We start from the raw sequence: 17,352 nt of genomic DNA on the forward strand, positions 1-17,352 counted from the left end.
GGTGACATCACAAATATCCCCCTTCTCTCTCAATAATGCTTTTCTAAGGATATATCATAATATGAATGGCTTTCATGCTTGTTCATTAAATCTGAAAAAATCAAACTGATGTTAAAAGTTCCACAAAAACTTCATTACAACTTTTAATCCTGGCTGAGTGTATACAATCAACATGCAAACAGATTTTTATTGCTATCAATCCAAACATTATGCTGTCTTTAAAGGAAGAATGAACTGTAAACTAAGTTTCTGTGAGAAAGCTTCTTTTTTTTCTTTTTTTTTTTAAGTACTGGGAAGAACTATTACCTTGCAATTGATAACAGGTTTATTAAAAGGAGGTTAACAAGAGAAAATAAGCAATTTGATTTTATTTTCTTTTTACAGTACAATCACAATTTATCATAGTGTAAACTAATTATTTAACAAAATAATTAATCATAAATTGTTTCTATACACAGATTGTTCCTATATCACTATCATTTTTATGCATCTTTATCTACTTTGATCACATGTGCACAGTCCCTACAAGCTGAAATAATATCTGTGTATTTGTAATTATAGCCACTTTCTAAAGTCCTTTTCGGAATAACTTTTTGTCCTTCTGTCATCATAGCAGCTCGCTCCGGACTGAATGCAAGATTAAGTACAAAACTTGGCAATGGGATGAAAGCAGGACGCCACAGAGCCTGGGAAAATGCTTTTGTGAATTCAGCATTAGTTATTACTTGAGGAGCTACTCCATTGAGTATACCTTCTATATGATCAGATTTAATGACATGGTGAAAAATCCCAACTATATCATTAATATGTATCCAGGGCATATACTGTTTACCAGTAGCCACTGGACCACCCAGTCCAAGGTAAAAGGGCCAGAACATCTGATTAATTAAGCCTCCTTGCCGTCCTAGAACAACTCCTGTAAGTGGAGAAAAATACAACTTATCTCTCTCTCTCTCTCTCTCTCTCTCTCTATATATATATATATATATATATATATATATATATATATATATATATATGTGTATGTATAAAATAGTCAGATATAATAGTACAGGTAACCCTTGTATAACGCAATTTTGATATACCACAGTTTATAAATTGTGGCTATCCTTGTATGACACGGTCGTGGTTTCGATATAACGCGATCTACAAATTGTTGTATCGCTTCTTTTCACACACTTTTACCACGGTACTTAAAAATCAAACTTTATGTTCGTTAAATTGTGTCTGCTCATATAATGGGTGTAGTTGCCAGAACCGAATTTATATAAGGGAGAAAAATACAACACGCAAGTACATACATACAAATTTTTTTGTGTAGTGCCAATTTTTTACCTTATAAAGAGTTAATTGTTGTGCAAGTAGTTATAAATAGTAAATTTATTCTGGGAATACCCCTTGGCAAATAAAAAAATTTTTTTTTTATACTAATGGCTACCAAAACTGCAAAAGAAGTAAAAAAAACCAACATTGAAAAGAAAATTCATTTCTCTTGAAGAAAAAATTAAAATCTTAGATTGGTTGAAAAATGGAGAAAAACAAGGAATTGTTGCAAGGACTTTGAATTTAAACGAATCAACAATTTGTACAATCAAACAAAATGAGCATAAAATCAGAGATAGTGTTATTGCTGGGTCAACGATAAGTGCAAAGCGTGTTGCTCGTGTATGCAATATTTTAATGGTTTGGATTGAAGATTGCACTCACAAGAAAATGCCTTTGAGTGGAAACCTTATTAAACAAAAAAGCCTTAAAAATTTATCAATATTTAAAAAAACAAGATTTTTAGAAGAAAGCTCTCAGCATGAATTTTGTGCCAGTAAGGGCTGGTTCAAAAATTTTAAAAAGCAATTTTATTTGCATAATCTTCAGCTCCAAGGAGCATCAGCATACATAGATGCTGCCTGAAAATTCCCAGAACTTTTAAAAATCATTGAAGAAGATGGATATAGTGCAGACCAGGTATTCAATGCAGACAAATTTGGGTTAAACTGGAAAAAAATGACAAAATGCACTTATATATTGAAAAATGAAAAAACAGCTCCTGGATTCAAAATTTCTAAAGACTCTACTGTTGTAATAATGTGTCAGGTGATTACATGACAAAACCAATGTTAATTAACCGATCTTTAAATCCTCGTGCTATGAAAGCAATTGACAAGTCCACCCTCCCTGTTTATTGGAGAGCCAACAAAAAGGCATGGCTTACAGCTAGCATATTCGAAAATTGGTTTTTCAACTGTTTTGTGCCTGATATAGGAAGATACACAAAGAAAAAGAATACTGACTTTAAAATTTTACTAATTTTAGATAATGCGCCAGGGCACTCAAAAAATGTAACCCATCCAAATATTAAAATAATTTATTTGCCGCCTAATACAACTCACTTATTCAACCCCTTGATCAATAGATAATTTCAACATTTAAAGCACATTATATTCGTCAAACATTCAAATTTATTTTGGAAAAAATTGGATCTAATCCAAACATGACACTGCCTCAAGTGTGGAAAGCGTTTTCAATATTTAATTGTGTAAAAATTATTTCTCTATGTGTAAAGGAGTTAAAACCCTCTACACTGAAAGGTTACTGTAAAAAAATATGGCCTGGCATCGTCCTTAATCAAAATTTCATACCTTCCTGTGGATGCTGAACTAAGTTGTATAACAAACCTGGCACACATTTGTGGTGGCGAGGGATTTTCCAATATGGTTGAAAATGAAATTCTTGAATTAATTGATGAAGAAACAGATTTAAATGAGGAGGAATTGGTTCAATTAATAGAAGACGGCAAACTAAATACAAATGGTGAGGAAAGTTCTACCGAAGATTCTGATTGTGCTGAGTTCGTTAAAGAGTTCAGTCTAAAGGAATTAGTGGAAGGATTAAATTTGGCACAAAAGTTAGGAAGTTATTTTACGGATAATGATCCCTCAACAGAGCACTTGGAAAAATTCAAAAGACAATTGGACAGTTGTTTAGCTCCATATTATGAACTTAATAAAAAATTGCAGCACAGTAGTAAGTAATGTTTTATTACCGACTTTTTGATAAGAAAACCAGCTGAAGTACCCAGTGAGAATTATACAAATGATGTCGAAGAGATTTCAAGTGATAACGATGTCTGGCCACTCATAAATAAAGAATATCTACGAAATATTTTTTCTGAAGACAGTGATGACGATTAAAATATCCATTTCTTTAATTTTGAAATTTATGCATTATGTGAAATGAAATTTCACAATTCCAAATTTTTATAATTTTATGCTATGTATTTGTTAAATAGTTAGTTACATGAATTCTTGAATGAATAAAATATGTTTTTGTTGAATGTCATTGCTGTTTTTATAATTAAAAAACACTACGGAACACAACCCTACATTTTGTATGAAACCTGAACCTCATATAATGCGTGATATTTCTGGAACCTAACCTCCGCGTTATACAAGGGTTACCTGTAATTGAAATAACTGGAAAAATGGCAAAATACATGCATGGATTCTTTGCAATATGTCAGATGAATGTAGCAATGCTCACACTGTGATAATCTGCAGTTTTTTTTTTTAATTTCCTAAGCTTCAACCATAAAGTAAAAAGCCAAATGGAGAGGAGAAACTCTAGGAATTAATAAGCTACTAGGGGGCTTTGTCCCCTGCTCGCTTTGCTCACCAAAACTTTTCTATGTAAAATGTAGAATATGAAGGAGTAAGTTGAATCTTTTACGCATAAAACACACACCTGTCGAAATGCACTGATCTATATCTAATCAGAAAATGACCTATGTAATTACTTACCTGTGCATTTGCAGTGACATAATTGCCCGCCCACTTGTACCACGTGACCCGCATCTCTCTTCTCCTATTAGGTAACCCACCACGAGGCATTCTCAAGGTCAAATAAATATCACTATGTAATTATTTACATGCATTTTCATAGGAAAAGGCCTTTTGCTTCAGGTTCCATAATGCATGAGGAATATTTGTATTAGCATTAGTTGAGGCATATGATACAAAAAAGCAAGCTTATATAGCATCAGCCAAAAAAAAAAAAAAAAAAACCCTTCCCATTTCACCCATCTGGTCACTCCAATTGTTTTTCTAGTTCAGCCTCAAATTTATTTAAGCTATCAACTTCAACAACAACAGATCGAAGTCTGTTCCAGCAATCAACTACCTGCTGACTAAAGGCAAACTTCTGCACATCTATTCTACAACTCTTTCCTCAATTTGAATCTATGCCCCCTCAGGTTCTTAATCTAAGCAAGCATCTTAATGAGTCATCTCAAGTTCTTAATCTGAGAGAGCATATTTTTGAATCCGAAAGAGCAGGACTAAAATATTTACAAAACACTAAACTATTTACAAATATACAGACTACATCGGAATGATGGGTCCCTTCATCAGCTGATGTTAATATACAAAAAATGTTACAATGGAACATCAAATGATGCCGGGCATGGTCATGTATTAGTCAGTGAAGCATGTGTACGAGATTGGTGAAAATTATGGAGGCAGTTGTCTTGCAATGTGGCATTCACAAACCTCGTGCATGTGCTTCACTGTCTAATGCATGACCACACCTGGCCTCATTTGATGTTCCATTGTAACGTTTTTGTATATTAATGTCAGCTGATATAGGGACCTATATGGATTACAGTTATTTGGACCACCGATTAATCGGGGCAGCCGTTTATTTGGGGCAAATCTTAAAAAACAGAAACCAATCGAGAAAATAACCAGGGTTTACTTCGCTTAATTGGGACATCATGCCGTTTAATCGGGTCAGGAGACCGCAGCACTGGAGATTACCGTACGATTGTCTCCAATGGTACCATGTGGTTCGGTCGAAATTCTGGAGGTCATAACCATAAAACAGTAAAAACAATTAGCAGTCACCTGTTTATTGGGCTTTTCTGTTAGTGAAATCTATCATAAACGGACAGTAAACTCGTTCTTATTGAATATTGAATTTCAATAATACAGACAGCTGGAATTCTGTGGATTATGATGAAATGTGTTTACATTTCCATGAAACCTTCAATCATATAAAAAAATTAATTTTCAGATCTCTTCATTCCTATTTTTAAAGCTTCGTAACTCGTTACTCCGTTCTCACTTGCGCGTATCGTGTTCTTTGTTATTGATTGCTTATCTTTTTTACTGTTTTAAATTTTAACATCCCCCCCGCCGCCCACAAATATCAGTGAACAGAAATGTCAACTAGTTCGTATGTACATATTACAGTACATATTAATTATTTCGATTATCACATATATTCTCCCGACTTTCACGTATCATTTAATTTTTTAATTGGTAAGGTAATAAAGGGTAAATCTGTGCTTTATATATGTTTGCTTTTATAGGCTGTGGTAATATTCCTCCTACTTTCGCTAATTATAATTGCTGTTTAATAGAATTAAAATTCAATTCACAAACGTTTTTACAATGACCGGTGCTTACTGCACATCGTATAGTGAACGATACTTTACTATGTTGAGTTCATCGTAACATGATTTGATTGTACAGTGAACCAATTGTAAAGGGGGGGGGGGTACATTGTATTTTTAACTATTTACGTGAAACTTCGGATAATTGGGGCAGCCGCTTAATCGGGCCAAAATGCACTAGTCCTGATGTGTCCCAAATAACCGGAATGGACTGTATTTGGTATAATAACAACATTGTACTAATTTACTAACATTATAAACCACTGATCGAAATCTAACCAGGAAATGAATGACCTATGTAATTATTTACCTGTGCATAATTGCCCCACCCTCTTCTCGCATTGGCTCGAATACATGACGTAATTGCCCAGCCCTTTTCTCCTATTGGCTCAAATAAATATCACTAGGAGGAAAACTTTTTTAATGTATAGATAGAAATTCATAGCTTTAGACTGGCCTGATTATTTAAACTTAATCCTTAAAATGTAATATTTACTATTCAATTAATAATTTAAATATTATTAAATCATTAAGTAACTAATAACTTAATCATTCAATAATGTCATCCTTTGATTAAATTGGAATGAATAAAATTAATTTTTATTAAATTATAAACTTAATCGTTAAATTATAATTAAATTTAATTATGATTTAACGATTTTAACACAGTGATTAATCACACAAAATACCAAACAAATCAATTTTTTTTTTTGCAAAAACAGGTTTTTATGAAATAAAAAGCTGTAAAAGTGTGAAAATACTTAAAAAAAAATAATAAAATAATAATATAATAATTCGGGCATATATTGCTAATAACAAATATATACATACAGGGTGTCTCAAAAATATTGGTACAAAAATTTATGGGAGGTAGGTAACATATAAAGGAATGTGAATCGCATAGGAACCCATAACCGGAAATGTCACCGTAAGTCGGTAACACAGCGCTGTTCATCAGTTCGCGAGAGGGAAAATTTCTGGTTTACTCATTTAAGCAGTGGTCGCCACACGCAGAGCATGCATTGATATATACAAACTGTGAGCTGGCAGACATGCACCTAGTGTATGGATTAGAGGGCAATGGACGAGCCGCTCAACGAATTTATGGAAAACGCTTCCCGGACAGACATGTACCAGACCACCGTTTGTTTGCACGTGTGCATCAAAATTTGGGCGATTATAGGTCATTTAGAGGTAACAGGAGTAGTGTGGGCAGACGACGTTCGATGCGAACTCCCGCCATGGAAGAAAGTGTGTTGAATACCATCCATAATAATCCTACTACCAGCACACGTGCCATTGCCTCTGCCTTAGGAGTGTCTCGTTGCAGTGTACAGCGTGTCTGGCACGATGATTCCTTACATCCCTTTCATCTCCAAAGGGTTCAGTTACTGTTCCTCCAAGATCATCCTGCACGCGTGGCTTTTGCGTAGTGGTTTCTCCAAGAAAGTGTTCAAGACGAATTTTCCAGCCTATGTTTTGGTCACGGATGAGGCTTATTTCACTCGGGAAGGTTCATTCAATCAGCACAATGCTCATGTGTGGGCTCAGGACAATCCACACGGTGTGCGCCCCCATGCGGAACAACATCGCTTCGCAATAAATGTGCGGGCAGGTATGGTCGGTGACTGTTTAGTTGGTCCATACTTGTTACCATCCCGCATGAACTCCGCTAAATATCGAATCTTTCTTGAACAAGTTCTACCAGGGTTACTTGACGATGTTCCAGCAAATGTGAGACGCAACATTTGGTTTCAACATGACGGGGCGCCTGCCCATTATGGAAGGTGTGTTCGTGACCATTTGAACAGGTGTTTTGGGCATCGATGGATTTGCCGTGGTGGACCCGTTGCCTGGCCACGACGCTCACCTGATTTATCGAGCCTTGATTTCTTTCTGTGGGGGGCCCTCAAATGTGTATGAATCGCCTGTGGAGACGGAAATGGATCTTGTGGCGACACTCGTCTGCACTGCTACTACTGAAAAAAAAGAAACTCCAGGTGTGTTTGACCGTGTCCGCCAATCCATGCTGCGTCGGTGTCGTGCATGCATTGCGTCTCATGGTGAAACCTTCAAGCATCTGTTGTAACATCATGAAATGCATCCATCTCGTACTCCATTGTTAATATTATGTCAAATAAATGTTTGCCACTTTGTCATTTCTGCTTCTTGTGCCTCTGCTACTACTTTCCCGTGACGTTTCCTGTTATGGGTTCCTATGAGATTCACATTCCTTTAGACGTTACCTACCTCCCCTAAACTTTTGTACCAATATTTTTGAGACACCCTGTATATTATAGCTACAATATTTTCCCCCAAAATGAATATGAAAAAAAAAAAAAAACTAATAAATAAAAATGGTGTTCAAAGAGACCATCTTATTTCACACTGGAAACTGACAAAAGTAAATATGTAGCACATTCAATAAGTCCCTGGGATCACATGCTAGTATTAAAATGGTTTATGTGCTATAGCCATAAAGTTTCGTGGGACATTGACTTTGGTGAGCAAGCATGACAAGTGGGAACTGGCTCGACCACTTCACTCGTGTCACAGCCGACTGCAGAATGCCACAGTTTGAACAGTGTGCTAATCAAATTCTTCATTAAACTTAGAAAAGTGCTACACACGCATTACAGAATATTTATGGATATGATGCCTCCAAAATAACAGCAATTTACAAATGGTATAATTGTCTTAAAAACGGACAGGAAACATTGGACGATGAACCTTGCAGTGGATACCCTTTGATTTCATGAAAATGGCAAAATCTGCTGATGGCATTCTTGCCCTTGCTTGAGAATACAAGAGAGAGCACAAATTCAAGTTGAAGGATGGCAAGAGGATAGATGTGCAGAGGTCTGCCTTCAGCCAGTGTGTGGTTGATTGTTAGAATAAACTTCCACATCTGTTCTGGTGGGTGGTTTGAACAAATTCAAGGAAGAACTACATGAATTCTTGGAAGGTTTGGATGGGTGAAGTGTTTTTTTTTTTTTTTGGCTGATGCTTTATAAGCTTTCTTTCTTGCATCACTTGCCACTACTAATACCGCCATGAAAGTGAAGGAACTTGAAATGATAGGCGAACAACTGTTTTTGAGATTCTCGTAAAACTGGACTGTCTATAGGCTCAATACATGCAATTCTGACACAAGATTTAGGGATGTGCATTGCGCGTGTGCAATGTTTGCTCCATGCTTGCTGTCGGATGATCGAATGAACTGCAGGAAAGCCATCATGGGTGATTTGTACAAAAAATCTATACGGCATCCAAGCTTTCTAGGAAAAATGGAGATGAGAGTTGGGTGTTTGCCTAGGATCCCGAGACTAATGTGGAATCTTCCGAATGGCACACAGAAATGTCCCCGCTGCCCAAGTTTAATTCTCGTGCAACAAAATAAGACTAATTCGTGCTGATAGTTTTTCCGACGATAAGGGCATAGTGCAATATGAATTTGTGATTAGGGGAGAAGCATTACTGCTGCTTACTACGTTGAGGTTTTGACAAGTTTGCAGAATGTGAAACCTCAAAAATGGAAGGATGGCTGGATCTTGCACCATGACAATGCACCCAGTCACACAGCGATGATAGTTCAGCAATTCTTGGCTGAAAAAAAAAATCAGTCATACAGCAGCCTCCCTACTCCCTTGATCTTGCACTGTCTGACTTCTGGCTGTTTCCTAAACTGAAAATGGGGCTTCAGGGCCATCACTTTGCTACAGTAGATACCATCAAAGAAAGTGCCGAAGCAGTCCTAAGTGCACTTAAAAAATGGTTTTAAAGAATGTTTCTAAGCTTGGGAAGACCGATGGAGCAAGTGTGCATGCAGAAGATATATTTTGGAAGTGATTAGATTAGTAAGCCCAACTGTTCACTCAATAAACTTTTATAGTAAAATTCTGGGAACTTTTTGAATTTATTTTTAAATTTAAATGTTTTAAAAAATATGATGGGAACATTTTTGAAAAATATTTGCCACCAAATGTGATAGTGTTAATCATTTAGTGATTAACACTATCACATTTGGTGGCAAGGGGTGATTCAAAATTTTTAAGAAATTTATAAAAATTGTTACATAAATTAATCAAGGAAGGTAATTTGACACATATGACAGTAATAGATGCAATTTACGAAATTTAAATATCGTGGACATCGATCAAAAACAAAACATTACAAAGATCTTTTTGGAAAATACTACATGTACCTGCAAAAGATAAAGAAGTTCTTAGTGACAAGACTAATAATGACATTATATGAGTTAAAAAAAAAAATGAAGGTTTTCAAAAGATAAAGAAATTCTTAGTGACAAGGCTAATAATGACATTATATGATTTTTAAAAAAAATGGTTTTGAAATTTTATATGAAGAAGTAGTTGTTGAGTGGTTTAATTCAGATAAAAGTTAAATCTGCCATGAAATATTATATGATGATGAAATAGTACATAGGGTTATGAATGAAGAAGAGCCAAACAGAGACAAAGATCCGGAGGATGCCGAAGAAAATCTATTGCCAACAAATAAAATCTCACAGAGTACTGCTTTGTCTTGCATAGAACTTTGTCTGCTTGACTATACAGATCAAGAAGATATTGTTCTTGCTGATATGAACAATATCATAATCCTGATTTTTTGCTTATTTTGTGAATTATCTGGGAAATGATTATCTGGGGGAAATTAATTTCTGAACGTACTGAAATTTGTGACTGTTTTTGTGCATGAAAATGTTCTCTAGGAGCAAAATTTTCTAAACGTGCCCCTAGTCTATTAAAGTTAATTCAAATTTTAGGAGCAGCAACCATTGTGCAATAAATTCAGCTTTATACATTACACAAAGTGAAGTTTTATTTCAGAACATTCAGAAATCATGAGACTTTTTAAATCTTAACTTTGGCCATGAAATTAACCCTAAAGTAGCCAAGCCTATTACTGTTACATGAGTACTTGGGCTGCCTAAAGGACCCAGAAAGGAGATGCAAAAGAAAACTCAACAGTGTACCAATATTTATGACATTTATTAATGTTACTCCCCCCTCTCCAGTTAGTAATACTATCTAGTTAACAAAAACAAAATTTCTTATTAATAATCAATGTAAATGAAATCGAATAAATAAGGTTTTTAAAAAAAAACTTATTTATTCAATTTCATTCTTTTCTTTTTTGATTTGATACTGCTTTTGGAAGTTTATAATGCAGATTCTAATACATAAATTTAATATATGACATTTTGTTATTAATTAAACACATACAAAAGAAAAAATTTATAACCATACAAATTTCAAAAACAATTTGATATGAATAGCATGCACTTTCACTCTTTTGTGCACAAGGTTTCAGTTTTGCATGTTTCCACAAGTTAATAATATAACTGCCAACTGATAAATTTCCTTGAAATTTTGTTAGTTGATGCAATACACACCACTGAAGAAAGAAAATATAATATATTTTAAAATAATTCATTATGAGTGCAACCTTTTATTTTGCTTTGCATGCAATGAAACTATTATAGTATAGTTCTTTTCTATTCTCATCTAAATATGTGAGAGTGCACAAATGCCAATGAGATGGCTGTTTATGAAGTGAGCCTAGCTAAGACACCTCCCACACTGAGAATAAACTAAAATAGCTTAGTAGCATTTCATACTTGAAACAACATTTTTTCTGTTTTTGTAATAAATAACAGAGACTTTTGGAATTTTTAAATGGAGAAATCAAAAAAAACATTTCTGGTACTGAGTAGATGAAGACAGAGTAGATGAATAGCACAAAATTGCTGTGATCTGGTCTCAGTCTAATTGATCCAACTTATGTACTCATGGGTTAAATATCACTAACAACATTTTATATTAAGATACAGCTATATGATTGTTTATCAATATGCCTTCAAGCACACTGTTTCTGTCTTGGATTGTCTGTTACACACCATCAATTGATTAGCATCGCTTCAGTGAAGATATTATTGCAGACTCCTGTCCTCTTCTGATATGTTAAGTTTAGTTCATAACAATGTCCTACTATGTAGACTTAGTTAACAAAAGCATTTCCAAAGTTTCATCAGATGGTCTAAACTAAGTTGCCACCCCCCCACCTGGCTGAATATCCTCTCACACTCAGAATTCCTATAAAGCTCTGAGGTTTTATTTCAATGAAGACACTGAAATAACAGGATAATAATACAAGTGTGCATTCGTGGCAATCCTGTGGTTCCTCCAGTGATGCAGTTTGGGCTTACACTCAATTTAGAGATGACAGCATTATCCACAAGCTGCCTTAAGTTACTAATATTTTATACAGTGGCAGACAAAAAAACTGCATCACTTGTGAAGTTTGTAAATAATGTGTTTTGTGCTGCATGTGAATTGCAGAAATGTTCGAAATGCATTTGTTAGATGGGATAGATATCTCTGTGAATGAAATCCAATAAAAAGACTCCATCTGATATAAATTGCCATAAATATCTTTCCCAAAGGGTAAAATTCATAATTAATGGAAATATGAGAAATCATGCAAATGGCAGTCATGACAACCAAACATACATTTTATTGCATTTAGGTGTACAAACTGAAATGACAAGTTAACATAATAGTATTATGTACTGTAAATCAACAAAATAAGTCCTCAGTATTTTGTTCCTCCTCAAGCTGCAATTACAACCTTGCAACAATCTGGCATAGAGTTCATCAACTTCTGGTTATACAGTTGCCCAACTTCGTGGTACCGCACCCTTACAATGCTCTCTTGCAGCTGAATCATACTTGTTGGCTTCTTCTGAGCAATTTAAGACAACATTATGTATCAGCAATTTTCAAATGTGGGCTGTTGCGGAGCCAGTCCACCACTGCAATGCCAGCATTTCTGAGGTATGACTGCACCTTATGGGAGAAACATGAGGGAAAACATTGGTGAAAGTATGTTTTAAGCCTTGTGAGACAAGAACACAAACTCATCATTAAATCTAAATAGCATAAAACGTATAAATTTTGTTCTGTGGCAAGGTGCTGAATCCTGTTGAAAAATGCAGTTTTGGAAGTGTGTGTGGCGATCCCTAATAATGGGTTTCAGACACTCCTCCAAGATCGCAGTGTAGATTTCTGCATTCACCGTTCCATTAATAAACTTAATTCTCCCCACCCCCTTTGCTTATTATGCATCCCCAGACCATCTTGGCTGGCACGGAACTTTACAGTAGGTGTTATGCCTCCAATTTTCATCTTCTAACATATCGCTTCCCATCCAATACATGCAGGTTGAATTTCGATTCATCAGAAAAGATGACGGTCTCCCATTGCTCTTTTGTCCATGAAACATGTGATTTAGCAAGCAAGTCGCTTCTTCCTCATTTGTTGGGTCAACAAAGGCTTCATGGGTCAATAGGCATGCAGACCACATTCCGAAAGCAGTCTTTGGCCAGTTTGTGCACTTGTTTCAACACCACAGGCCATCTCAAAGTACAGTTTTAGGTCAGCAGCACTAGCATGGCAATTACGAAGGCATAGCAATTACAAATATCGATCTTGGGAAGGCGTAATCATTCTCTTCTGGCCTGATCCAGGTCTTCTCTTCACATCACCGGTTTCACGCTTTAATTTTAGCACCTGGAATACTGTTGGCTGGTGGTAGCCTATTTTATCAGTGATAGAATGTGTAGAAAGCCCTTCCAGGGACAGAGCAACATCTACACTTTTTTTTCTTTGTGTCCACTGAACACATGGAGCCATGCTTACACCTCCGCAAAACAGGATACTAATGAGCGTGTATACCCTTCCAGCATCGTATTTATAGAAACAGCTGATGCAATACCTTTGCTTTGCGACAAACACAATGACTGTAATGTCCACTGAACACATGGAGCCATGCTTACACCTCCGCAAAACAGGATACTAATGAGCGTGTATACCCTTCCAGCATCGTATTTATAGAAACAGCTGATGCAATACCTTTGCTTTGCGACAAACACAATGACTGTAATCGAACAATATCTTATACGTTTCACTACAAATGTTACTGGCGCCTCTGTAGCCAGGTGGACAGGGGCAGCAGTGCGTAGCACACGCTTCTTGATTAGACCGGGGTTCGAGCCCATGACCACCAAATACGGAGGATGCGGAAAGGTCAGGGAATGACCACCGTATATCCCCAGAGCAATATGGCCTTAGTTGCTAATGCTCTTGAAAAAAAAAAAAAAAAAAAAAAACCCAACAAATCAAATGTTACTATTTTTAAGGTGATGCAGTTTTTTTGTCTGCCACTGTAAATACAGTAAACCCTCGCTAATCTGCATCGAAACATTAAAAATTCTTTCACAGTTGAGTACTGTACTTTGAAAGAAACAGGATTTAGGAAGGCAACTGAGCCACTCTGACTGTGCAGAGAGAGAGAGAGAGAGAGATGGAACATACAGCACATTGTTTGAGTGTTGTTCAGTCTTGTTGTTGACTCTGAATCAGACAGTTGTTATTGCTTATATTGCTTCATTTGTGTAATTCTTTATCTATATAATATCAGTGTAAATTAGCATTAGCACTGGTAGAAACATACGATGCGAGGAAGCAAGATTATGCAGCATCAGCCTAAAAAAAAAAAAAAAACTGCTCCCATTTCACCCCTCCGTTCATTCCAAATACCTATCCAGCTCAGCCTTAAATTTATTTAGGCTATCAACTCCCACAACAAAGGATGGAAGTCTGTTCCACCAATCAACTACCCACTGGCTAAAGGCAAACTTCTGCACATCTATCCTATATCTGTCTTTCCTCAATTTGAATTTATGCCCTCTCAGGTGATTATTCTGAGCAAGAGGAAGAATCCCATCAGCACTGAGCATGCTCAAACCATTCAAGGCTTTATACACCTCAATCAGATCACCTCGCAGGTGCCTAGTATCCAGGCACTGTAATTTGCAAAACTTAAACCTTTCTTTGTAAGAGCAACGTTTTGTTCCATTCACTAATCTAGTTGCTCTTCTCTGTACTCATTCCAACAGCTCTACATCCTTCTTAAATGAGGCCTCCAGACCTGTATACTGTACTCAAGGTGTGGCCTGACCATTGCCTTATACAAGGGGATAATCACCTCCTTATCCCTGCTAGAAAAATTCCTGTATATCATTGATATACAGGAATTTTTCATTGATATTCCTGTATACTTGTATATCATGGTATACAGGAATTGTACTCAATTGTACAAGTATATCATGGTATACAATTCCTGTATACCATGAGCTATTCTTGCAGATCGTCTTCACTGCTCAGAATACTTCATATCTGCCTGCACAATTATCCCCAGGTCCTTTTCATTCTCTACTACTGTCAGAGTACCACAGAGTTGATACGTTATTCTGGGGTTCATCATCATCAGCCATTTTCAATCCACTGCAGGATGAAGGCGACTCCAGCAACTTTCCAGTTCCTTCTGTTTTGTGCAATGGCCATCCATTTAGTACCCTGAATGAATTTTCAGCTACTCATGAATTTCATCTATCCATCTCCGCTGTTGTCTTCCAGGTTTTCACTACAGATGTCAAAAGTGAAATGCCCTTTCTAGTTCCTCTTGGGTACCATTCTGTTATTTTCTTAGTCCATCTGTCATCATGTCTCCGAGCTGTGTGTCCTGCCCAAGACCATTTTAGTTCTTTAGTTTTGATAAGAATTCCCTTTACTTGAGTTTGCTGCCTAATCCATGTGTTTATCCTCTTATCTAACAGTCTGATTCCCAATATAATTCGTTCCGTTCTTTGCTGTGTAGTTCTCACTTTCTCTTCCATTCTTTTGGTGAGTATACATTGGTTCATTATTTTACGTTTCAGACAAACTGGAATATTGCTCTTCAGTATGTGACTATATTTCCTGAATGCTGTCCATCCAAAATTTATTCGTCTCTTGACTTCCAGCCAGTTATCATTATTACAGCTAATAACTTGTCCCAGATAAGTATATGACTCCACCTTTTCAATTACTGCACCATTAATGATTATATCCCTTCCTCATCATTATTTTTTGTTTTAACCATATTCATCTTTAATCCAAAATCCTTATTAACTGTGCATAACTGATTAAGATTTTCCTCTAATTCTTTGGAATCGTGGCTTATGACCACAATTTTTTTTTTTTTTGGTAGTTGTTGGCCCATAGGCTTCTGTGGCCATAATGCACCTCCCAAGGTTTTTGCAGTACTTTGATCCAAGCCCGAGGCGGGAATCGAACCCGCGACCTTTGGGTTGCCAGGCAAGCACTTTACCCACCCGGCTAGCCCGGTCGGCATGACCACAATGTCATCTGCAAATTGTAAATGGTTTAGGTACTCTCCATTTACATTGACTCCTTTCTGCGACCAGTCTAATCTTCTGAAAGCTTCCTCAAGGGCAGCAGTAAACAGCTTCGGAGATGTTGTGTCTCCTTGTCAAACTCCTTTCTCAATTTTAAATTTGCTACTATCTTTGTCTAGTCTAATAAAGGAGGTAGTGTTCTCATATATTTTCATTAAAATTATAATATATGGGATATCTATGCCTTGTCTTTCCAGTGCCCAAAACATTGCCTTATGCTGTGTGGAGTCAAATGCCTTTTCATAATCCACAAATGCCAGGCATAATGGTATTTTATATTCATTTGCTTTCTCCATTAGCTGTGATATTACGTGAAGGTGATCCATAGTTGCGAATCCTGTCCTAAAGCCAGCTTGCTCTTTCGGTTGATTCTCATTGAGTATTATTTCTAATCTGTTAGTAATGATCCTTGTGAACAACTTGTAGATGTGGGATAACAAGCTAAATGGTCTATAATTTCGAATTTCTGATATATCTCCTTTCTTATGCAGCAAAACTATGATTGCATAGTTTTGCTGCATAACAACTCCTTAGGTGTCACACCTTTTCTAATGCATTTTGCGAAGAGCCTTGCCAATTTTTGTGTTATGTTTCTTCCTCCCAGTTTAACCGATCTAAAGTAACTTCATCTTCCCCAGGGGCTTCTGATTCTTCATTTTCTTCAATGGCTGTTCTATTTCATCAGGAAGAATATCGGGTATGTCGTATGTGTTGCTAATTCGTGATGTTGGGTTCATCATCATTCCCTCGCTCCTTGTATAATTCTCTATAATAGTCTTCTGCTATTTAAATTATGCCTTCTCTGCTATTTATAAGTACACCATCGCTATTCTTCAGTTTCGGTATCATTTGTCTTTCTGTATTACTGCTTATGGTTGCTGATTTAAATCCTTTGTTTTCCCTTAATGCTTGTTCTACTTTTCTTGTGTTAAATCTTATGTCCTCTCTGAGCCTCTGGCTTTGCATAACTCAGTATACTCAATTTTCTTTTTAGTGTTTATCTTGCTCTTCATTTGTAGCCTTCGTTTCATCATAACAAGTGTTTCTTGACTAATTTTTTCTTCTTTGGATTTCCTTTTCCCTATAGGTTTCTTGGGCTTTATCACTTTCAGAAAGTTGTAATATTCCTCGTCGATATCTTGGTCCTGAGCAGTCTGCAGAAGCTCAAACTTGTTCTTAAGTTCCAGTACCAACTGCTCTTTCTCCTCTTCTGTTATCTCAAAGACCTTCATATTATTTACTCGAGTCAGTTTTTTCTTTTCCTTTCCTACATCTATATCAAGTGTGCATCCTACCATTCTGTGATCACTTCCAACATTTACCTTATTCAGGACGGAAACATCATTCACGATATATCTTCTGTTAGTGAGGATGAAGTCGATTTCATTTGTTGTTAATCCATTTGGACTCTTCCTGTCCACTGTCTGTTCACCCTTTTCTTGAAAAAAAGTGTTCATTACTAACAATCCTTGAGATTCTGCAAATTCCACAATTCTTTCACCTCTTTCATTTCTTTCACCAATTAAAAAATTCCCCTTTCTGCACCGTTTTGTCTTTTTCCAACCTTAGCATTGAAGTTACCCAT

At 36.2% G+C, this 17,352-nt stretch overlaps 1 protein-coding gene across 1 annotated transcript in view; it reads right to left on the minus strand.

The window, feature by feature from the left end:
* Positions 1–467: 467 nt before the first annotated feature.
* Positions 468–17,352, minus strand: part of LOC150079104 (epimerase family protein SDR39U1) — an 86,556-nt gene continuing 69,671 nt past the window's right edge. The window contains 1 exon segment of the mRNA XM_090382953.1: positions 468–916. Coding sequence (XP_090239079.1) covers positions 483–916 — 434 coding nt within the window. The 3' untranslated portion in view covers positions 468–482.

This window comes from Mastigoproctus giganteus, chromosome 10 (genome assembly GCF_048544385.1).
Source record: "Mastigoproctus giganteus isolate SK-2022 chromosome 10, ASM4854438v1, whole genome shotgun sequence".
In the NCBI taxonomy this organism is placed as follows: Eukaryota; Metazoa; Arthropoda; class Arachnida; order Uropygi; family Thelyphonidae; genus Mastigoproctus; species Mastigoproctus giganteus.